Below are 24540 nucleotides of genomic sequence, written 5' to 3' on the forward strand. Positions count from 1 at the left end.
AGAGGGGAGTGATGAGAAGGGTCCATCACAAGAGTGATAAAGATAGAAGACACTTGAGCAAATGTAACAGGAACCTGTAGCCTGTGTGAAGCAAGTGTAGAAAATGTGTAGAAAATGGCCTGACTGAGATACTCAGGGAGCACCTGGAGAGACAGAAATGTGTGCCTGGGGGAGCACTTCATGGTCTAAATGCGCAATTCTCTGCACATACATTTAACAGCAAAATGATCAAAATTCCAACAGGGTTTTTTAAAAAGTCACCCAATGTCTTAAGTTGAAACGGTAAGAACAGCTAATATTCTTAATAATGAAAGAAGACAAGTATGGACAGAAATTAAAACAGATTATAGAGCTGCAATAATTTTCAAGTATGTTGGGCTGGCCCAGAGATGCCAAATCAACTGAACAGAGTTCACTGACCCTAACCAGGCTGCACGGGATGTTCCCAGTTTGTCCCTGTCCTTACATTTTTTTGGAGCACTTTGTCTTTGTCAAGATTAAATGCTTTCTTTAGATTTTGAGGCCATCTTGAGATGTAAGTTGGGCTATTATCTTTAAACCCATTTATCAGAAGAGCAAATGAAAGCTCATGAAGATGGAGTTTGGGATTGACATGTACACACTATTATATTTAAAATAGATAACCAATAAGGAGCTATTATATAGCACAGGAAACTCAGTCTACTAACCTGAATGGGAAAAGAATTTGAAAAAGAATGGATAGTTGTATGGATATAACTGAATCACTTTGCTGTACACCTGTAACCAATACATGATTGTTAATCAACTATACTGCAATATAAAATAAAAAGTTTTGATAAAGATGGTGTAGTAGCTTGTCCAGGGTGACCTGGTGAGTTTCTCGCAGAGCACCCACCCTAGGTGAGGACCCTGGTTCCCAGCGTGGGCTTGTCCCACAGCCCTTCTCTGCCATCATGGGGACTTCATGTGACCTCATAGAAATCCATGACACTGGGCTGTATGTGAGCTGTCCCTTAGTGTCCACATCTGGAGTAATCTCTTGGGCTGGTGGGGCAGGGTTGAGGTGGAAGATGGGGTGACCTCCATCAACCCCTACCTTGCACAGAGCAGGGGATGTTTCAGGAGATACCAGGCCAAGATGTTGTTTAATCCAAACATTTATTTCTTAAGTGCCCTCAACATTCTGGGCACTGGCAGGCCCTCAGCAGCTCCACAAACCTCTCGAGATCTTGCCCGCTTCCCTCTCTGCCCACCGCTGTGCCCCTGCCCCCAACAGCGCCAGGTGTTCTTTCATGTCTATTGCCCCTGACTCCCCTCGTTCAAAAGGCAATGTGGCCTAATGGTGGGAACACACAGGATTCATCTCTGATGGTCTGGAGTTCTGGTCCTGGCTCTGGCACAAACTGACACTGGGGCTACAGCCTCCCCTCCCTGGGGTGTGGTTCCTTCACCTGTCAGGAGAAAAAGACCCCCTTCCCACCCTACCTCCTGGGGGTAGCTGTGAGTCTGGAGCAGGGCCCAGGAAGCTATGGCCTGTGAGCCAAATCTGGCCCACCACACTTATGTACCCAAGCAAAGGTTTCACATCTTTAAATGGTTGAAAACAATATAAACAAAAATAGTTTTTGTGACATGTGAAAATTACATGGAATTCAAGTTGCAGTGCCCATGAATGAAGTTTTCGTGGACCACAGACACATCCATTTACTTTGCCGTTATTGCTGTTGAGTTGTTAAGTTATGTCGAACTCTTTGTAACTCTATGGACTGTAGACCACCAGTCTCCTCTGTCCATGGGATTTCTCAGGCAAGAATACTGGAGAGGGTTGCCATTTCCTCCTCTAGGGGATCTTCCCAACCAAGGGATCGAACTCATATCTCCTGCATTGGCAGGCAAATTCTTTACTGCTGAGCCAGCAGGGAAGTCCAGTTCCTGACTACTGTAACTTAAAAAAATTAAAAAAAATCAACCAGCTTAAATAAAATCCATTCACTTAGGTATTGTCTATGGCTACTCTTCTGCAGCAAAGGCAATGCTGAACAACTGAAACAGAGACCAAATGGCCTAAAATATTTACTATCTGGCCTTTACAGAATTGGAGAAGGAAATGGCAACCCACTCCAGTATTCTTGCCTGGAGAATCCCGGGGACGGAGGAGCCTGGTGGGCTACAGTCCACGTGTCGCAAAGAGTCGGACACGACTGAGCGACTTCACTTTCACTTTACAGAATAAGTTTCCTTACTCCCAGTCTAGAACATTAAAGTCATGTCCTGGAAGTCACTTTATACATGGAGAGACTTGTGAATAGTAAGTCTAGGCATGGAGATTGGGCCAGGGCTGGAATAGAAGTCCTGACTTTCTGAAGTGATGGACTTAAAGAACTGGATCAGATGTTTCACTAGACTGCCCGCCTGACAGGGCAAGCAGCTGAGGGGCAGCCCAAGGAGAGGGAAGCAAGGGAGGCATTGCCCACCCAGCCAGCTCCATGGGCCAAACCCACATCCTAGCCACCCTCTCTCCTCATCCATCACAGCCACCCCACCCCTACCCTTCTTTCCATATCTTAGTGGCAGGCATGACCTGCCCTCCCTCCCCTCCAGTCCCACTCACGTGATCTCATTGTTCATGTCAGTGATGTCTATTCTGTCCAGGAACCAGCCCGGTCTGTTGCCTGAGTTGTCATGGCGAATCCGAATCTTGGTCAGGGGCCCCAGATCAATGGCATAGATGGTGAAGGTATCTGTCTGGGAAAGATCAGAGTAGCGCTCATGGAGGAGGGCAGCCCTCCCCACCTCACCGTCAGCTTCACCCTCCCAGGACCTGGGGCAGCCTGAGGCCAATGGTTAGATCCAAAGCATCCAGAAGGAGGGGACATGGAAAATGTAGCCAGCCATCTGGGGTTTGGTCTGCACTACCGACTTTTGTTCATTGAATTATCATTAATATACAACATTAAATTAGTTTCAGGTGTACAACATAGTGGTCCAATATTTTTACACATTATGAAATGATGACCACTTAAAGACCAGTTATCATCCATCACCATACAGAATCATTACATTATTGACTATATTCCCTGTGTGTACATTACACCCCTGAGACTTCTTTATTTTATAGCTGGAAGCCTCCACCTCTTCATTCCCTTCACCTGCTGCACTACTGTCTTTTCACCTGCCCCTGCCCGGGGGTCGTCTCACTTTCACCGTGTCCTGGAAGGTGGAGGGAGGTAGGAGGGTGACAGAAGTGACTGTGAGAGAGGGGTAGGGAAAATGGGTTGACTGAATGCCCACATTTGTGTTGCAGGGTGTGCATGTGTGTGTGTGTGTGTGTGTGTGTGTGTGTGCGTGTAGGGCCTGTTGCTTGCATATGTGCAGATACTACATGCTGTGTGTGTACATATGTGCATAAACTCCTTCAACCACAAGTTCCGATTAAGTACCTACTATGAGTCAAAGTGCAAATCCGAAGTGATTGACAGAATGTACAGTGTAAGACCTAGATCGCTCACCATTCAAGTGGGAAGAGAGACCACTAGGGAAGCCCTATACGATACCAGTGTTCGTATATGATACCAGTGCACATATATGCGCTGGAGGAAACAGATGACGCCAGGACCAGAGGGTGAACCCGATACGTGAATGAGATCTTCTTAACTATAACTTTTAAACTACTTATTGGAAAGCATTACAAATTTACAGAAAATTTGCAGAAACAGTGCAATGAAATTTTGTATACCCTTAGATCTTGCTTTCTCTCTCAATCTCTCTTGCCCTTTCTCTATTTTTTTGCCTGAATTATTTGAAAGTACTTGGCAGATATCATGATCCTCTACTTTTGACTTCATCAGCACGGATTTTCTAAGAATAACATTCTCATATAATCTCAGTGCTTGCGTGCTCAGTAACAAGCCGTGTCCGACTCTGCGATCCTATGGACTGTAGCCTGCCAGGCTCCTCGGTCCATGGGATTCTCTAGGCAAGAATACTGGAGTGGGTGGCCATGCTCTCTGTCAGGGGGTCTTCCCAGTCCAGGTACTGAACCTGCGTCTCCTGCAGCTCCTGCATTGTAGGTGGATTCTTTACCGCTGAGCCACCAAGGAAGCCCATATAATGACAGGACAATTACCAAATTCAGGAAACAAAGCCAACACAATATTATTCAACATATAGTCTATGTTCAGATTTCATCAGTTGTGCCAATTACATCCTCTGCAGCAATTTTCTTCCAATTCTAGTCATCATAGTGGCTGCAAGTTTTAAAGGAAACACAGAAATAAATCCTGATCCTCAAGTCATGGGAAGGTGGTGTTGAAGAAAAAAGCAGGGGACATCCAAAATAGATCAAGCAATGAGCCCAGAAGTATTTTTAATGGATTTGTACATTTCTGGTTCTCCTCTCTGTTGACGAGGAAACCTGGCTTTGGGATGCTGGCAGAAATGGGAAAGGTGACATGAGAGACAGTCTTCTAGCCAGAGGACCCTGTAAAATCTCAAGGGACGAGAATGAGAGCTGCATTCTTCTGTGCTTTTCCTACTGTACCTGGAAGGAGAGGGGCCTGCATTTCTCTAAATGCTCGAATGCCATCGTGGCGTCACTGCCTCAGGATATAGATCAAATTTCCCAACTGTCACTCAAGGCTCTCACGCCCCCATCCCTTCAGTTGGTCACGTCAAGCTTCTCAGAGGCAGCACCCACTATGGCTTGGCAGTAACCACAGCAGAGTGAGAAGACCCACCGTCCAACGTCCTCCAACTGGCCTTCCGCACTTCCACCCCACACCTCCTCGTGTGGTCCCATCTTCAGGGAACACCTCTTGCTGTCATCTTGAGGCCAACACCATACTCCTCCACCGTAGCCCAGCTCACATGCCTCCTTCCCTCCAAGTTTCCCCCAAAGCTTCTGGTCAGCACTTCCCCCCTGAACCCCTGTCCCCCGACTCAGCACCTGAGGGTCTGGTACCCATGCCGCCTCCAGTTAGTTCCTGGGCACTTCCTGGACCCCACCTGGGCCTTTCTTTATGTCCCCGCCACAAAGCCCTGGTGCTTATGGACAAGGTGCTTCCATTCTATCCGGCTGGACTGAACAGGGCACAATACTGCACATAGCAGTTGCTGTGCAGGCTGGGCCTGCCTTGGCAATCACCAGAGGGCTCCCTCCATCTGGGACTCACCTGCCCCCCTCCCCCCCCGGGGAGCCCACACCCTACCTGTCCCTGCTCAAACTTGTTGGACTTGTCTGACTTCTTCAGGGGCCGCTCGCCCGTGTCCCCGTATTCCTCCCCGTAGATGGTCAGGAAGACGTTGGCATCAGTGCCAGCCTTGGGCACATTCCCCGTGATCACCTGTATCTCGTAGGTGTTGGCTGAGGGACACAGAAAGGCAGTGCTGAGGATGCCCGGGCCTCGGGGCGGACCTGAGGCTCAGCCCGTTGCATCCAGCCAGATGGTGGGGGCTGGAAAGACCTCGGGGTACACCCACACCTACACTGACGGTGGACGCGAACCGGCTCCTCCTCCCTACCCAAGACTTCCCTTCACCATGAAGCCCAGGAGGCTGCGAGTTCTGGCAAGGCGCTGGTCCTCAGCAACCCTCCTACTGATGTCCCCACGATGAGTCACCGTGAGCTATACTAGGGCTCCTCCCAAGAGTCCCAGGGCAAGGGCAACGCCAGCCCCAGCAAAGAGTGGTCCACGGTGGCATTTCAGCACAGCCCAGGTCAGGAGAGTCACGGGGGGCCCCACCTGCAAGAAGAGCTGGGCATCCTTCCGTCTCTGTACCCCACCCCGACCCTGGGGGGCTATGTGACCCCTCCTCAGGCTTACGCTCAGGACCCTCTTGGCCCGCGGGCACCAGCTCCACCACCAGCTCGTTGTCCTCCTTGCCCCGGGCCAGCCAGCGGTGGGCGTCGAACTTGTACTCCTGGATCACCTCCCGCATCCCGGGCTCCAGGTCCTCCTCCCCCTCTTCCTCCTCGGTCTCCTCCTCCTCTTCCTCTGATGAGGACTCCTCCTCGGACGAGGACTCCTCCTCCTCGTCCTCCTCCTCGCTGCCCGCCTCCTCCTTCTTTTTCTTCTTCCGCTGCAGCTTGGCCTTCAGACGTTCCTTCCTGAGCAGCTGCCGCAGCCTGTCCTTCTCCTTCTTCCTGCGCGCCTCCTCCTCGGGTGTGAGGTCCTCCTCCCGCACCGCCAGGTGCCGCAGCCACACGGCGTCCACGTACCAGCTGGGGCTGAAGCCCTCGCCCGTGTGGCCCAGCCGGATCTTGAAGACCTGGCCCACGTGCGCTGCCTCCAGCTGCACGAAGCACGGGGGCAGTGGCTTGGGGGGGTCCTCGGCATCCTACCCGGGGCCCCGCGGAGCCGCCGGAGCCAGAGACTGGGGCCTCTGAGTCAAAGCTGCCCCCGCGCCTCCTCTCCCGCCCTCCCCATCCAAGCCTGGTTTCCCTGCCGGACCCCCCTCCCCACCCAAACCGACACAGTGCACCCCCAACACAGTGGGTCAGTATGGTCTCCTTCATTCTCTTTCTCGTTCTCCACTTTACACACACACACACACACACACACTCTCTCTCTCTGCACGTCACACTCACTCCTATTTTTCTTATTTCTGTATCTTTGTTTCCTCGTGCAGAATGCCTTTATTCCCTCCTCTGCCTTTAACTAAACCTATTCATTCCAGTTCCGGAGCTTTATTATCTTTTTTTTTTCTTTAGTGTTGTGTCTTCCTGTGCTCTCTTTCGGAGCATTTTTCCCCCTAGCATTAATCATATAGAAATTTTCCAAGAAGCAAAAAAAAAAAAAAAAAAATGTGGTGTTTGTCAAAGACAGAAGTCTCCAAGAGGCCCCAGCCCCCCCCACCACCACACCAGCCTTTCCCCTCCCTGAACGCTTGGGGATCCCGGAGGTTGGCAAGGTCTCGGCCTAGCCTGGATGCCTGGATGCCCTCTCTGCCCGCGGGCACTACTGTCTGTGCACTCAGCTCTCTCCTGCACTGGGCTTAGCACACGGCTGGCTCAAAGGGCAGGGATTTAGCTCTGCTTCAGAGGACTGGGTTCTCGACCTTCCATCTGCCACTCTGATCTGAGCCTGACATCCAGGGGAGGTCTGGCCCCGGCTCAGGCAACGGCTCCCGTGCTGAACAGACTGAGGCCCAGGGCTGTCCCATGAGCTGTTTGGTGTCCTCCCAGCTGGACCTCAGACCTGAAGGAGAGTTCAGGTCTCCTGACTCACTGTTCATGAAACCACAATGTAGCCAGAAGCACCTCTGTGAGAAAATGAGTAGCCAAAATGGAGCCCAGGACCCCCTGAAAGAGGAGTGCATTCTTCTCAGCTTTGTAGGGATGGGCTCTGGATACGGTAAGTTCCTTCTTCAGCACATTCCAGTGGTTCCTGGTCACAGCACCCTCGCAGTCTGGCTCACTTACCATCTCTCTCCCCCCATCTCCTCCTCTCCAGTATTTTCCAGGTCACAGCACCTTCACAGTTGGGCTCACTTGCCGTCTCTGCTCCCCATCAACCTGCCCAGCTATCAATGAGCCACCACCACACCCAGCCACGCAGTCCATTCACATCCAGAAGACACTCTGCTCCTAACACCTCCGTGACTGGTCACAGTTTCCTAAGTACTTTCCCTGACATTGACCATTTTAATCCTTCCAGGGGCTGTGAAGCAGGCCAGGTAGTTATTGTAAACCTAGGTTTGAGCTGATAAAGAAGCTGAGGCTCAGGGAGGTGAGCCAATCAGGCCCTTGCACTCTCAGCAGTGTCAGGAGAGGGCTGGATTCTAGGAGGCCTCCTCCACCGCTGATGTTCCAGACACCCGTGACTCTGGCCCAGCTAAGCCAGGACCCTCTCTGCTGGGCACTGGGTTAGGACTCTTTGCTGAGGGCCAGGCTGCTTATGGCACACACGCAGAGCAGCCAGCATGAAGATATTACTGCAGAACAGATCTGCACACGAACACACATGCACGCATGCACTTGTGTCCCATAGAAGACATTCACATGCCCCTTTAAAAGGCACCGTCCTGGGTCCTTCTCTCCTGCCAACAACATGCTTACGTTCTCATCTTTTTTTCTCCGCTACTCAAAGGGACTTGAGGTGGCCTGGGGCACTCAGAGTCATGAGACACCGAGCCTCCCAGTATCCTGGTTGGGAGGCATGGCCCTACACTTAGACCAAGTGAGCTGTCGAATCAGAGGCCAAGGCTGGAAACTAATGCGGTGGCCAAGGCCCTCGCACCATATTTTGCTAAATTAGAATCAACCCTCCAGCTGTTCTCAGAATTGGCAGCATGTTAGTATCACTGGTAGAGATTTTAGAAACATACCCCAGTTTTCTTGCCTGGAAAGTTTCCTGGATAGAAGGGCCTGGTGGGCTACAGTCGATGGGGCCACAAAGAGTCGGACATAACTTGAGAACACACATACACACACACACAGAAAACATATCCAACCATAGAGGTTCTCATTTAATTGATCCAGGTGTAGACTAGGTGGCACTAGTTTCTTAAAGCTCCTCAGATGGTGCTAACAAGAAGCCAGGCCTGAGAACCAATCCCTCTGTTTTCAGACGTATGCTGAGCCCTCTCTTAGCTCCCCTCCGCCACCATGGCTTTACCCCCACACACCTGGAATGTGTCCTTGGACGCCCGTTCAAACACCTTCGAGCGGCTGGAGAGGAAGAGCACTTCTGTCTTGCCTTTCTCACCGTAAATCTGCATGAATACTCGGGCAGTGGTGCTTGCTCCGCCTACATCCCCGGTCCAAACCTCAACCTCGTAGTGGATCACTGGGCGGGCACACGGAGGAGAAGCAGGACATTTAGTAATAGCAACAACAGTAACAATAGTTACAAAGAAAACATTTCCCAAACCCATGCCATGTGTCTGCTGCTTCTTAGGCATCATCTCATCCAATCCTCCCATCAGTATCATAAGCAGTATTGTTGCCATTTTGCAGATTGACAAACTGAGGCTTCGAGGACTAAAGTCAGTTGTGGAATGGCAAACCTAAGCAATCAGACTCCAAAGCTCAGTTCTCCTCTGTGCTGCATGTGTTCTCTGGAACCAGGAATGAGGTCAGTACACCAGCTGGCACCCTCTGCTGTGTGCCTACCCCTGGGTAGACACTGTGGGGCAGAAAGAAGCAAAAGGCTACGTGTTTGTCCTTTTCCCTTATTTTCAGTAAAGGAGGATGGTTGAAATGATACTCTTCATTTAAATATAGGCAGCTTTCAGATGATACCAACAGAGCTACACAGAAAGAATTTGTCTCTATGTTGAAGAAATACTGTCAAGTTGTTAGAGGGTGGAAATGTGTTATAAGTATTCACCATTAGAGGGCGCTTCTTATAGGAGAGCAAAATGTCTCCAAGAACTATGGGACCATATTTTTTTTTCTAAGCGGCTATTACAAGGCTTGTCCTTTCAGCAATGCTGTAGGGTGAAATCATAATTTTTTCAAGTTAAGACTTATTTTCAACAAGATAAGGGGTCTCCCATTACCACAGCAATGTGAGAAATTGGCGGCTGAAACGAGAGGACTGGCTGAGAGCCGGAAGAAGTTGAACTAGAAATATGGCTTTAGCTGGGGGTGAGGTTGGGCAAGTTGATGGACAGGAAGGAGACCCAGTAAAAGCCAGGATTCTTAATGGGAAGAACCCCAGTCTCTCTTCCCTCTCTCTGGTTTCAATAGCAACCAGGATTAAACAAAATTAGGAGAGATAAAAATTAGCATGCAGAGAACAAGAGCCAGTTATTGGAAATGAACATGTGGTAGCTGAAATAAAATATTCCAAAGAAAAGGTAAAGTCAAGCACAGCACTGAAGAACAAAAAGGAAAATTCCCCAAAATAAACGAAGATACAAAAGATAAGAAAATCAGAGGAAGCTTAACAAATTTCAGTTCTAAAGAAAACAGCAGACAGAGAGTTGGAAATCGTGGAAGAAATAAATACAAAAAAAGGTCCCAGAGCTAAAGGAACACTTCCAAATTCAAGGAGCTCTTGAGTGACCAGAAGATTGGATGAAACCAAAATCACAAAAGACACTGAAGACATCATGAAATATCAGAATGCCAGGGATAAACATAGGATCCTGCAAGTTTTAGAGAGAAAAAAATCCAAAGGTTTGGGTAGCAGAAAGGCATCAGACTTCCCAGCCGTAACCCTGGGAGCCAGAAGATGGTAGGAAAATTCCTTATAAACTCTAAGAGAAACTGAGTTCTAGATCAGAATTCTCTAACAAGCCAAATTACGGCTCAATGGTGAGAGTAGACTAGAGACATTTGCCCACATTCAAATTCTCCATTGCAGTGGACAATGAACCAAAAAAGAGGAAAACGTGAAATTCAGAAAACAGGAGATCTAACCTAGAAGAGACAGACTGCAATGTCCAAAAGACGGTAGAAAGAAGTCTCAAAAGGAAAGCTTCATTGCACCCCAGAGAACAAGACAAGAGTTTCCCTTGTGATGGGAGTTGGAGAGAAGGAAGTAGAGTTCCTGTTGGATTTGAACATATGAAAAGAACTTTAGTTCTGTTGGAGAGATGGAGATAAGATGGTGTTATGGAATAACTGTGTCCTCCCAAAATTCATATGTTGAAACCTTAACCGCTAATATCTCAGAATGTGACAGCATTTGGAGACAGGGCCTTCATAGAGGTGATTAAGTTAATCCAATATGACTGGTGTCCTTTTAAGGAGAGACTGGGATAGAGACATCCTGTGCTCACAGGAGGACTTTGTGAGGGACAGTGAGACGGTGGCTTTCTGCAAGCCCAGCAGATAGATCACAGAAGAAACCCAGCTTGCTGACTCTTCAGTTTAGATTTCCAGCCTCCAGAACTGGGAGAAAACAAAGTCTTGTTGCTTACGCCACTTAGTCTGTGGTAGTTTGTTATAGTAGCCCTAGCAGACTAATACAGACAGGTGGGTATACAGATGGGTATATAGAAATATATATGGGTACATTGAAAACTCTACTAATGCATAAATGAGATTATTATTAATTCCAGAAAAAAACAAGTTGTATAAAAAATGAAGCATAATTGCTATGAGTATGTATCTCAGCAGTGAATAATATTTACATGGTTATAATAATGTAAAAATCAAATACTGATTATTGAAGGTTGGAGGGAGGGGATATATGTGTGTGTGTATAAATGTACATGTGCATATGTTAAAAAAGCTAAATCCTCCTATTCCATAATAGGAAGTTAATAGTTACCGTCTATGACTGAAAATAATTAATGTCTATGACTAGCAAATTTGGAAAACTCAGCAGTGGCCACAGGACTGAAAAAAGTCGGTTTTCATTCCAATGCCAAAGAAGGGCAATGCCACAGAATGTTCAGACTACAGCTGCACTCATTTCACACGCTAGCCAAGCAATGTTCAAAATTCTCCAGGCAAGGCTTCAATAGTACATGAACTGAGAACTTCCAGATGTTCAAGCTGGATTTAGAAAAGGCAGAGGAACAAGAGATCAAATTGCCAACATCTGCTGCATCATCAAAAAAAACAGAGAATTCCAAAAAAAACATCTACTTCTGCTTCATTGACCACACCAAAGCCTTTGACTGTGTGGATCACAACAAACTGTGCAAAATTCTTTAAGGGATGGGAATGCCAGAACTCCTTACCTGCTTCCTGAGAAACCTGTATGCAGGTCAAGAAGCAACAGTTAGAACCATACATAGAACAATGAACTGGTTCAAAATTGGGAAAGGAGAACGTCAAGGCTGTATATTGTCATCCTGCTTATTTAACTTATATGCAGAGTATATCATGGGAAAAGCTGGGGTGGATGAAGCACAAACCGGATCAAGATTTCCAGGAGAAATGTCAATAACCTCAGATATGCAGATGACATCACCCATATAGCAGAAAGTGAAGAGGAACTAGAGAGTCTCTTGATGAAAGTGAAAGAGGAGAGTGAACAAACTGGCTTAAATCTCAACATCCAAAAAACGAAGATCATGGCATCTGGTCCCATCACTTCATGGCAAATAGATGGGAAACAAGGGAAACAAACAGTGAGAGACTGGGCTCCAAAATCACTGCAGATGGTGACTGCAGCCATGAAATTAAAAGATGTTTGCTCCTTGGAAGAAAAGCTATGATCAACCTAGACAGCATATTAAAAAACATAGACATAACTTTGCCAACAAATGTCCATCTAGTCCAAGCTATGGTTTTTCAGTAGTCATGTATGGATGTGAGAGTTGGACTATAAAGAAAGCTGAGCGCCAAATAATTGATGCTTTTGAACTGTGGTAGTGGAGAAGACTCTTGAGAGTCCCTTGGACTGCAAGGAGATCAGACCAGTCAATCTTAAAGGAAACCAGCCCTGAATATTCATTGGAAGGACTGATGCTGAAGGTGAAGCTCTAATACTTTGGCCCCCTGGTGTGAAGATCTGACTCATTAGAAAAGACTCTGATGCTGGGAAAGACTGAAGACAGGAGAAGAAGGGGACAACAGAGGATGAGATGATTGGATGGCATCACCAACTCAACGGACCTGAGTTTGAACAACCTCCAGGAGATGGTGAAGGACAGGGAAGCCTGGCATGCTGCAGTCCATGGGGTCACAAAGAATCGGACAGGACTGAGCGACTGAACAACTAAATGACTGAAAAAAATTCAAGTAATTGATAAGTATATTACTGAAAATATGGAGATAGATTTCTGAAGAAAAAGCTAAAGTTATTAAAAATGTATTACCTCTGAAGAAGGGGGATGGGTTGGGGAAAGAGGTAGGTAAGGGAACTGCTGCTTTTTTAATCTTTATCTTGTAGTACCTGTATAGTGCTGTGCTTAGCCGCTCAGTTGTGTCTGACTCTTTGCAACCCCATGGACTGTAGCCCACCAGGCTCCTCTGTCCATGGGGATTCTCCAGGCAAGAATACTGGAGTGGGTTGCCATTCCCTTCTCCAGGGGATCTTCCCAACCCAGAGATCGAACCTGGGTCTCCTGCATTGCAGGCAGATTCTTTACCATCTGAGCCAACAGGGAAGCCCAGTACTTGTATTACTCTGATGGAAATCAAGTTTTAACTCATAAAAAGAGGGAAGGATTCGATTCTGCACACTAGCAGGTACCATTACAAAGCCTGTGTATGTGACACAGTCCTCAGAGAATTTACAGGTTACATGGGGAGAGAGGATGGACACAATAAGACACAAGGCTTTCTGGAAGAGGAAGCGGCGAGTTCATGGTGGGTTCCTTCTCAGAGCAGCTTCCTGTGGCAGTGAGTCTCAGACAGCTGCTTTCAGGCTAGACACAAAAACGGAGAGGTGAGGGAAGCGGCATTGTCTATAACAGGTTTGGACTGATGATCCTCTAGATAACCTCTTGTTTCTTTGAAGTGAAGTGAAGTGAAGTGAAGTCGCTCAGTCGTGTCTGACTCTTTGCAACCCCATGGACTGTAGCCCACCAGGCTCCTCCATCCATGGGGATTCTCCAGGCAAGAGTACTGGGGTGGGTTGCCAACTCCTTCTCCAGGGGATCTTCCCGACCCAGGGATCGAACCCAGGTCTCCCGCGTTGCATGCAGATGCTTTAACCTCTGAGCCACCAGGGAAGCCCCCCTGCTTAATCGATGGCTCTCATATCATGTGCAATAGGTGGCCAGATCACCTTGAATTTGACCTCTACTCAGAGAGGTCACCACCCTGTCCACATAGTTCCCTCTTCCGCATGCTGTTACTAACCCCTTATCTTGCTTCCTTTTCTTCCTGGCTCTTACTTGGCATTATACTATATATTTATTTTTTGTCTCCCACCACAGAGCGTGAAGTCCATGAGGACAAGGCTTTGGTCTGTTTTGCTCATGATTGTCTCTACAAAGCCTAGGGCAGTGTCAGCACAGAGAAACAGTCAACGCACACATACTGAATAAATGAATGAGTGAATATTATCTCTTCTCCAGTCTTCCCAGGGGGAAAACTATTTCTCAAACTCCTCTTGTACGCAAGGCCAAGAAGGTATATTTCTCAATAAAGTCATCTGCTGCCTTTCTCCCAGAAAACAATGGTTCATCCACCGAGTCCTCAGGTTCCCCATCTATAGAAGGAGCCCCCTTTCCCTCCCAGAGCCCTGCCAGGGGCAACTGGAAGCTTCCCACTTTGAGACAAGACCCAGGTCGCCCATAATCTCTCTTCCTTCCCCACTGCCCCACCCCATGGGGAACAGTGTTGACAGTCCCGTCACAGCTGCCTCCATACATTTCTGGATGTCCACCACCTCACTGGGGTAAAGCTCCACCTCCAGGCGCCCATCAGCCTGGTCCTTGTCCAGCCAGCGGTTGGCAGGGAAGGTGTACCGCTTGCCTTGGCGGGGCACGCGAATCTGGACACTGCCCAGGAACCAACTGGCATGCAAGCCCGTGCTGTCGTGCCCAATTACCAGCCGGCTGATCTGGAAGGAAACACACGATACATGTGCGCAAGGAGCTGGTATAGAAGCCTCCATCTCTCCATCCCTATGCCCCCAAAACACCAGGGCAAGCGGCTCCCCTCAGCCCCGTCTCCAGCTCTTCAGAAGATGCAGTCTCAGCAGGAAGGGCTGGGTCCCAGGCCAGCCTGCCCTCAACCAGCCAGGAGACCAGAGCCCAGCCTCCCCAGCCTGGAGCCTCTGTCCCTTTGTCTTTAGTTCAGCCCACCTCCTAGAGACATGGTGAGAAGCAAGTGGGTGTGACCAGAGCTTTGAAAGCTCCAGTATGTACTGAATGCTAGGCAGTGGACGTCCTAAGAATGTGGTGGCTGCACAAGAAAGCAAACGTTCAAAATATTAACCACTGGCTTCTGATGGCCATGTTGGTGATGTGGCTTTGTTTTGTCTTACACCATACATGGTTGTACATGTCTTTGCACGTCCTCTCTGGCACACCCATCCTGTAGGTGACAATACGCAGACAACCTTTTGGGGCTCTGTCATTCTGTGTCCAGTGCCTCCTCTCACTCTTAGAACCAAGGTGTATTTTTCTCAGTAACACCGTAGTTCAGTAGCTTTGCTATTTTATATTTTATGTTAATCTTTGCCCACAGATGTCATAGATGAGCACAAAAATGTGCATGTTACCATCCTTAAATGTACCTTGCTCTTCAGGGTTTGAATGATATTTATGTTTTTGTTTTTGTTTTTTTTAGATTCAGGCCAATTCTAACATCAGATGGAATTCTCAGATGGCCTTTGAGATCCCTTCCAGCCCCCTAGATTCTTTCCATGGTGGTTTGGAGGGGTGGTGCTAGTTGTGAGTCTGGTGCCCAAAGGCCAGACTTAGAAAATCGTCCCTGTAAGCCTTGCTCTCGCTCTTCTGCATCCTGAGCACCTATTTGCAGCTGCTATTGGAAACTGTATCACAGCTGAGTGCCTGGAGCCCGGTCCCCTGGAATCCAGCTACGTCTACAGACACAGTCTGAGAGCTTTTAGGGTGTGGGCCAAGCAGCGCGGGAGAGCTTCATCATCTTTCTGTGGTGCTGGCTCTGTGACAGAGGAAAGACAGGAACAGGTGTTTCCTGCCTGTTGTGACAGAAAATGCCACGAAGGCAGGGATCATCTGTCAGTCCCATGGTGGCCAGCACCTGACGTGGGCAACTCTCCAGTCACCAAGGCTAGAGCTTACTGAGTACATACTATGTGCGTGTGGGTGTTACTGACATAGTTAATGCTAATGACAATCCCACTGGAATCCCTTTCGATAGTAGTGAGAAAACCAAAGCAAACAGAGATGAAGTAACTTGCACACGGCAGGTAAGTGGAAACACTGGGCCTCAGACGAGGCAGTCAGGAGCCCAAGCCCACACTCCAAGCTTTTGGCCACATTGCTTGTTGGGCAGGTTTCAGAAACACAAGAAGGGCCCCAACGCCCTTCCCCACCACTTGGATGTCTCATTTATCTGCTGGCTGCTGCCAGAAATCCTTAGTTAAGGAAACAGCATTTCAGTCTGCAATTACTAATTCAGCTTAAAATGTAAATACAGCTTGATCAAGGAAAATCTTGATTTAAGCTAAGGAGCTTCAAGATGAAATCATTCCCCAGAGCACCTGAACTCAGGTGAGGCTCACCAAGAGGGGAGGGGTCGGCAAAGGTGAGCTTGTAACCCTCTCAGTTTCCATAAGCCACCCCGAGAGGGGCAAGTAGTAACCTGAAGCCCTGCTCAGACACTTCTAGAAAAGTTTCCAGCACTTGAGTGCAGGCAGTCAGACCCACACTTCTCCAGGTGAATGCTTAGACCCCTCACAGCACAGTCAGCCGGAGGGGTGATGGTGGGGACCCATCTCTTATCTAAGGCAGAATCTCTCAGGTGTGGCCTGAGAGTTCACACTGCAATAGGCTTTCTGGGTGTCACTGTGACACACACACCAGTTTGGAACTGGGAAGCATTTCCAGTCCCTCTTTACAGCTCTCCCTCCTTCCCTGCACACCAGTGTCTAGGACCCAGGTCCCTCTGGTCCTGGCTACAGAGGTAAAGGAAACACCGGACTAAGAACATGAGTTCCAGCCCCAGACAGAGTCTGGAAGCTTGAGCACTGTTCACGTGCCTCCTGCTGCTCTGGGTCATACTAGAAAACAACATACTGCACTAACCAAGTGGGCACTTTTCCCCTTCAAATGGGTTCACCTGTGTGTTGTGAGAGTGTGCGTGTGTGTGTGTGCATGTATGTGTGTTTGTGAGTGTGTATATGTGTATATGCATGTGTATGCAAGTGTGTGTGAGTATGTGTATGTGTGTGTGCATGTATGTGAGTGTGTGTTCATGAGTGTGTGTCTCTGTGTGTGTGCATGTGTATGCAAGTGTGTGTATGTGTATATGTGTGTGCATGTATGTGTGTGTGAGTGTATGTGTATATGTATGTGTATGCAAGTGTGTGTGTATGTGTGTGTGCATGTGTGTATGTGTATATGCATGTGTATGCAAGTGTGCGTGTGAGCATGTGTATATGTGTGTGCATGTATGTGTGTGTGAGAGTAAGTATGTGTATATGTGTGTATGCAAGTGTGTGTATATGTATATGTGTGTGTGCATGTATGTGAGTGTGTGTGTTCATGAGTGTGTGTCTGTGTGTGTGCGTGTGTGTGAGTGTATGTGTATATGCATGTGTATGCATGTGTGTGTGAGTATGTGTATATGTGTGTGTGCATGTATGTGTGTGAGTGTATGTGTATATGTGTGTATGCAAGTGTGTGTGAGTATGTGTATATGTGTGTGTGCATGTATGTATGTGTGTTCATGAGTGTGTGTCTGTGTGTGTGCGTGTGTGTGAGTGTATGTGTATATGCATGTGTATGCATGTGTGTGTATGTGTATATGTGTGTGCATGTATGTGTGTGTGAGTGTATGTGTATATGTGCGTATGCAAGTGTGTATGTGTATATGTGTGTGTGCATGTATGTGAATGTGTGTGTTCATAAGTGTGTGTCTCTGTGTGTGTGCATGTGTGTGTGAGTGTGTATATGTGTATATGCATGTGTATGCAAGTGTGTGTGTATGTGTATATGTGTGTGAGTGTATGTGTATATGCATGTATATGCATGTGTGTGTGAGTATGTGTATGTGTGTGTGCATGTATGTGTGTGTGAGTATATGTGTGTGTGCATGTATGTATGTGTGTTCATGAGTGTGTGTCTGTGTGTGTGCGCATGTGTGTGTGTATGTGAGTGTGAGTGTGTGTACACAAGGGTGTGTGTGTGTGCACCCATGTGCAGATACACGCAGGGAAATAGGTAAGACACCTTCACAGGGTCTTGGGAGAGAGACTTACAGTTCCAATGCTGAGGGTCTCCAGGGTGAACTCATCCACTCGGCTACGTTCAAAATAGTCTTTCAGGTTGTTGTCAGAGACGAGAAGAACTTGCTTAATGGTGTCAGATTTGTCCCCGTAGAGCTTGATGTAGACTCTGGAATCTGTGCTAGCCCCAGGGACGTCCCCCGTCTTCAAGCTGATGTGATAGCGGAAGTCTGAACAGTCCAGGGCAGGAGGCGGGAAGGGAGGGGTTAGCGCGGGTGAGCTGCAGGGAGCTCAGGGCAGGAGGTCGATGGCCAGGGCTGGATACTCAGCTGGGGGTCGGGGGCCCAGGCTCTGGCTCTCCTCACATAGCCCTGACAGTGGAGGGCGGTGCTCCTACCATCTTTTGGAGTCCCCTCATCTCAAAATCAGAATTCTGACTCCTGCTTCGTCTGCCCCATAGGGTGTGAATGCGCTGAGAACAGGAAGGCATGCAAAGAATACTAAAATGTAAGAGACGAGGATTTAAAGCAAATACACATTCACTTTCTCATCTGATGGATGAAGAAACCAAGGCAAAGGAAGCCTCTAACTCCCAGCAGAAAACATAGCACATTACCTACATGGTGTTAGTGCCGGGTGTTCTGACCTCGGTTTTACAGGTGAGAAATTTGAGCCTCAGAAGATGATGTTTTTGGCTCAAGATTCCAACAGTTCAGAAGGAGCCAGCCTAGCACTAAACACTAAGCAGTCATCCTTAAGCATAATACTAGTTCTTAAATTTGAGAGTGGTGTTTCCACACAATCATTTAAGGAAGTAAGCTTGTATATACTTTTTAAAAATTGAGAAATGGAAGCTGAGTTTTATCAAATAATATTTCTGGCATGATACTGAAATAATCGCAATTGATTTCTCTGAACTATTACGTATTAAGGTTTATATATTAAAGTAAAATAGTTGGAGATATCTTTTTTTAAGTGTCAGCTATGTGTAAATCCCTAATGTGGACCTGAAGGTCTTATTCTCACCTGAAATGCCACGCTGATGTTACTCTTATCTTATGACCCAGAAAGGTCTGTGTCATCTGTCCACAAAGGAGGATAAAAGGCAAGGCCTAGGATAGTCTGAGCCATGAGCCCAAGTCCATAGCCTTCTTCCAGAGCGTGGGTCTTGGGAATGAAAAGGGAAGCATTGGAAAGGCAAGTGATGCTAGTTCCAAAGCCTGCAGTTCACAGTCGTCTCAGGGCCTTCTGGCTCTGGCAAGAAATACTTGGAGAGAGACAGCTAAGCACAGCTCTCAGGTGACAACCCCACAGACCAGTCAGGCCCTGGAGGAGGCCAGGCCTGTGGGTCTAGTCCAGGTCAGCTGCCCTGGGCACACCTGACGGCCCTGAGGAGGTGGCTTGTCTTTGCTGTAAAGATATAGCAAGACCTGCGAAAAAGATCTCTTCCTTATATCATTTTCATCTAAATCCTTTCAAAAACTCTGACTTGGGGAAGAGGGAGTCTGAAGGACCCTGTCCCTGTCGAACAGTGGGGCTTGCTGGAGTGGGAAGTCCAGGCAGGAAGACAGAGACGCCTGGGTGCTGGGCCCAGCTCCACTGCTGACTGCAGACCTGGCTGTCCTAGGAGTTCCCCTTGGCACAAACATGAGGCTTGTGTCCACTGGAGGCATTTTTTTCATCTCTTAAGAACTGTTCCAGCTCTTAAATCCTGTAATTCAGTGTTCTCAGAATGCAGAATTCCAACTTCGCAATTTGCTATCTGACCTCAGGAAGATATTTAGCTCCACCAGATCTGGGTCCCCCCTGACAAATTGGCGAAAAAACATTAGCTCTGCCGACTTCCAGGGTTCTTGCTGGACTCACATGAGATAAAAAGTGATAAATATGTGGTCTTATTATTCATGTGTGCCCAGAAATAACTTGGGAAGGTCGGCGGAGCTGATGGCATTATGCCCACCTGTCAGGCGAGGATGCAGACCTGGTGGAGCTAAGTATCTTCCTGAGGTCAGATAGCAAACTGCAGATAATACGTGATAAATATGAGGTATTAGGGGCTTCCCTGGTGGCTCAGACAGTGAAGAATCTGCCTGCAATGAGGGAGACTCAGTTTTGATCCCTGGGTAAGAAAGATCCCTTGGGGAAGGAAATGGCAACCCATTTCAGTACTCTTGCCTGGGGAATTCTAGGAACAGAGTGGCATGGTAGGCTACAGCCCATGGGGGTCTCAAAGAGTCAGATGCAGTTGAGCAATTAACAGTTTTATGAAGCCTTGGAAAAGAAACCAGGTGTTGGTATTATTGAGGATTCTGGATATATTTTTTAAAATTTTGTCTAACACTCATGAACAGATCAAGGTTCTTGACGAAATAATACCAGTAAGGAAAACTATTGGAGAAGGAAATGGCAACCCACTCCAGTTTCTTGCCTGGAGAATCCCAGGGACAGGGGAGCCTGGTGGGCTGCCATCTCTGGGGTCGCACAGAGTTGGACATGACTGAAGTGACTTAGCAGCAACAGCAGCAGCAAGGAAAACTATAAGACCTCTAGGATAATTCTCAGCATCGAAAAACAAGGTCCCAAATGACAGGTGCCCACCCCGGGGCCGCGCAGAATTAACCAGTTACTGCCCTTGTTACTCTCATCAACAGAAGCCCACAGAAATCCAGGACCCCACATCCAGGGCTATAAAGAGGCTGCACAAAGCTCAGACAGGCAGAGCATTCCCAATCTCTCCCAGAGCCTCTTCCTCCCTACCCTCTCAGTGCTGCCTTCATGGAGTAAAGTGGAGGGTGTGTGCTTTCTCCAAGGGCTAGTCTCTAGGTAGCCAGGGAAATCCCGCCCAGGCCACACCCACCACCTGCCTTCTGGACCACTTACTCTTCAGTGTCGCATTGCTGTCGCTGGGCAGCAACTCTCGGACCAACTGTCCATCATCCTTATCCTTGTCCAGCCACCTGTGGGCAAACAAGGGCCATTAGCTCTCTGAGTGGGGCAGCCCGACAACCAGCCATCACACAATTCATGCAGAGTCACCGGGAGGCCAGAGCTCTGACCTCAACAAAGGAAAATGGTTCTACCAGAGCTCAGAAGAAAGGATCTCAACCCAGAATGGGAGGGAGGGCTGCCCCGCGGAGGTGATAACTGGATAAAACTGGGAGGGTGATGAGGAGTTAACCAGGAGAGGAGGGAGGTGCATTCGGAGCAAACAATGTGCTGGGACAGAGCAGAGCGTCCAGGAGCAGACGGAAGGCAAGTGTGGAATGGAATGGAATGGAGTGAGCAAACGTTGCAGGGTTGGCAGATGGGGCTGGAAAAGGGGCAGGGTCGCTTGATGTGGAACTTCAGCTATCATGGTGAAGAGTCTGTCCCAAAAGCCATGAACACCTGTGTCATTATCATCAAAAAAAAAAACCCACATGTTTTTCTAAAAGTTCATCATGTGCATGGTACTGTGCTACGGGCTCTGGGGTGGGGAGAAAGCAGAGAAGATACACTGTGATGAATAAGAGACAGCCCAGCCCCTAGAGAACCTGCGGTCTAGTTAAGGAGACAGGACATAGAATAAATTCTAATTTTATCAGATAACTAACTCTTTCATAGGCATCACTTAACTAGCTTATTTTTATAGTCATCTATCTATAAGTTGGTATTACCCACTAAGTAATTAGTTCAGTCACTAAGTTGTGTCCGACTCTTTGTGATCCCATGGACTGTGATCCCATGGACTTCTCCAGGCCAGAATACTGGAGTGGGTAGCTTTTCCCTTCTCCAGGGGATCTTCCCAACCCAGGAATCGAACCCAGGTCTCCCATATTGCAGGTGGATTCTTTACTAGCTGAGCCACAAGGGAAATCCAAGAATACTGGAGTGGGTAGCCTATGCCTTCTTCAGTGGATCTTCCTGACCCAGGAATTGAACTGGGGTCTCCTGCATTGCAAGTGGAATCTTTACCAACTGAGCTATCAGGGAAGCTCACACTATTAATACTATGTATTAAATACATAATTAGTGAGAACCTACTGTCTAGCTCAGGGAACTCAACTCGGTGCTCTATAGTGACCTTAATGAGAAGGAAATACAAAAAAAGGGGGGAATATATATATATATATATATATATATATATATATATATAATTTCACTTTGCTGTATAGTAGGAAAACTGTACAGCAACTATGCTCCATAAAAAATTAATTTAAAAGAAAAGCAGGCAGGACAGACTGGCCAAAGAACTAGATGGAGACCAAGATGACAATGGATGTTGGACCAAATCAAGTGCAACAGAAGTTTAGAGAAATGAGGAAGGCTCATGTGAAGAGGCTCTGATCTGACTCCTCAAGGATGAATGAGATTTGCCAACAAGAAGAAGGTGGGTCTGCACCCTGAAGGGAGGGGGCTTGGTGGCTATGACTCGTCAGTACATTGGAGTGGGCCACGGTAGATGCCAGTAGGAAAGACGCTGGACCAATTTGCCTGAAAAGCACTGTTTCCACTGAGCACAGGGACCCAGACTGAGAAATCAGACAGTTGTGCAGGCAGGAGCTATCCAGGCCCCAGTATTCAAGATGGTCTGTGACACTGGGCTGATGGCAACAGAAGAGACACTCTCAGCGTTCTCCAGGGCAACAGGGAAACCAAGATACTTGCTTCTTGTCCAGAGTGTCCCCCCATTTACCTGTGTCTTGGTGCTTATCTTTGCAGTCACTCCTGTTATAAACCCAAGAGGGAGGCAACTCCTGGCCACGGAACATATCAAAGGAAGCCAAGGCACAGCCGCCTCCCCAGCGCTCCTGACCTGGAGCTCAGGCTTCCCTAAACCATGGTCCACTTTACCAATACACTGCCTCCTCTCCCCTTGGGTCAATGCGGGTGACCTTGTGGTCTCTCCCATCTCTCTCTCGAGCCCTGCCTCCCCAGGCCCATGATCTCTAGGACCTTGCTATCAGTTAGCTGTTAGCTAGCATCATCTATGACATGTAAAATAGATAAGCAACAAGAATCTACTGTATAACACTAGGAACTAAATTCGATAACCTACAATGGAAAATAATCTGAAACTCTCCACCTGAAATTAACACAGTATTTTAAATCAACTATACCTCAATTAAGAAAAAATTAGCTGACCACTAAGTTGTCATGCTTCCCATGAGCTTTCACGCTGTGAATCTAAGACATGAAGACACAAACTCCTGGCTTTGATGACAGGAAGGGAGAGACTTGGGGAAGTGAGCAGTGCTGGTTAGAGCCCCTCAATCAACCTCTGATTGTCCTGCTGAGGTCACTGTGGCATCTCCCACAGACCTGGAGGCCGCTGTGGTGCAGCCCTGGCTGAGTGCTCGTAGGATGAACCGGGAGGATGGACCACCATCCTCATCCATCCTCAGCCATCACAAAGCCCCATCTCTCCCTTCTTGTCCTCCACCACTTCTCCATCCCCAGGCCCTCCCCAGCAGCAAAGGAAATCATGACCTGTCATTTAAGTTTCCACCTAAATACTCGCAGGATATTAATACATATTTCCAAATATAGCCACTTTCCTTCAGCTTCAGACACTTCAGCCCAGTTTCAGCGTGAGATGCTGTGAAATAGATAAGCCAGTCTGTTGGAGCTTTTATTATTCTTTCCCTAGGCTCACAAAAGTGTGGAAGTATGCACACACATGCACACACATACACACTCACAATAAATACACACATCTACTGTAGCTAAGATGTTCATCACTCCCTGATCCTGGCAGAGAAGTTCTGACAGTAAACGCCATAACCACACACCTCAGCAAGACAGAGAACCCAAGGCCTGTAACCTGAGCTGGGGAAGACCAAAGCTGGCGGGCCTGGAGTACCTGAAACACGGGAACTCCACGTTGTCGCTCTCAGGCTGCCCCTCCTCTCTCACCAGCACCCGCTCCAGGAACCAGCCGCTGCCGCTGCCTTTGCCGTCGTGTCTGATCCTCACCCTCCTCACCTTCCGCATGGTGACAGACTCGATGGTGAACTCATCGGCCTACGGGAGACAGCCGGGCCAGATGGATCGCGGCTCCCCTGGGACCCAAACACCAAGGGAAGAGCCAGGCCCAGAAACCCTACAAGCCATAGCTGATGGGTTGGGCTATGGGTCTTTCCCAGGTGGGCCAGGAGCTACCAATAAAGAACAGATTGCACTCCACCCCAATTTCTCCCACTGGAACATCATTTGATGTCAAGTTCTCAACAACTGAGACCTGCATTTCTTGGCTAAACGATGGCCATTCCCTGTGATCTCCTTTTAAAAGGCAAATCCCCCAGGAGGATTAACACATCAAGCTGTCATCAGTGACTAACCATTCATTGTGAATTCATTCCTTGGCTAATCTCCTCTAGCTCTTTGCTGCAGAAAGACAATGGGCCCTTTTGAGAAAGGGAATGATTGGGGGGAACCAGTGGTCTTATTAATTTCAGTTTTTTTCTCACCAGCACAGCAGGGGCTACAAAGTCACCAAGTCTATGGGAGCATACCCTTGGGACAGGAACTCAAGGGTGGGATTCATGGCAGGAGTCAGAAGATGTAGCAAGAAAAGAATGAGAAAGGATGCAAGGAGACCTCCACTCACATTCCGGGGCTTGCCCTGCCCTCACCAAGGAAGGGATGGCAGAGGAGGGAGAGAACCAAGGCTTATCAAGTCTTCATCTGATGACCAACCTTGGCCTCACAGTTTTGCAGCCACACAGCTCTTTACAGAAGAGAGCATGGCAACCCACTCCAGTACTCTTGCCTGGAGAATCCCATGGACAGAGGAGCCTGGCGGGCTACAGTCTGCAGGGTTGCAACGAGTCAGACACGACTTAGAGCA

General features: G+C 48.1%; 1 protein-coding gene across 1 annotated transcript in view; it reads right to left on the reverse strand.

Moving 5' to 3' along the window:
* Positions 1 to 24540, reverse strand: part of LOXHD1 (lipoxygenase homology domains 1) — a 198479-nt gene that overhangs the window by 85775 nt on the left and 88164 nt on the right. The window contains exons 14-21 of the mRNA XM_018039819.1: positions 23554 to 23714; positions 20592 to 20668; positions 17745 to 17941; positions 14204 to 14396; positions 8608 to 8768; positions 5805 to 6273; positions 5190 to 5344; positions 2594 to 2727 (exon numbers count right to left, since the gene is read on the reverse strand). Coding sequence (XP_017895308.1) covers positions 2594 to 2727; positions 5190 to 5344; positions 5805 to 6273; positions 8608 to 8768; positions 14204 to 14396; positions 17745 to 17941; positions 20592 to 20668; positions 23554 to 23714 — 1547 coding nt within the window. The remainder of the gene's footprint in view (positions 1 to 2593; positions 2728 to 5189; positions 5345 to 5804; positions 6274 to 8607; positions 8769 to 14203; positions 14397 to 17744; positions 17942 to 20591; positions 20669 to 23553; positions 23715 to 24540) is intronic.

Source organism: Capra hircus, chromosome 24 (assembly GCF_001704415.2).
Source record: "Capra hircus breed San Clemente chromosome 24, ASM170441v1, whole genome shotgun sequence".
NCBI classification, from domain to species: Eukaryota; Metazoa; Chordata; class Mammalia; order Artiodactyla; family Bovidae; genus Capra; species Capra hircus.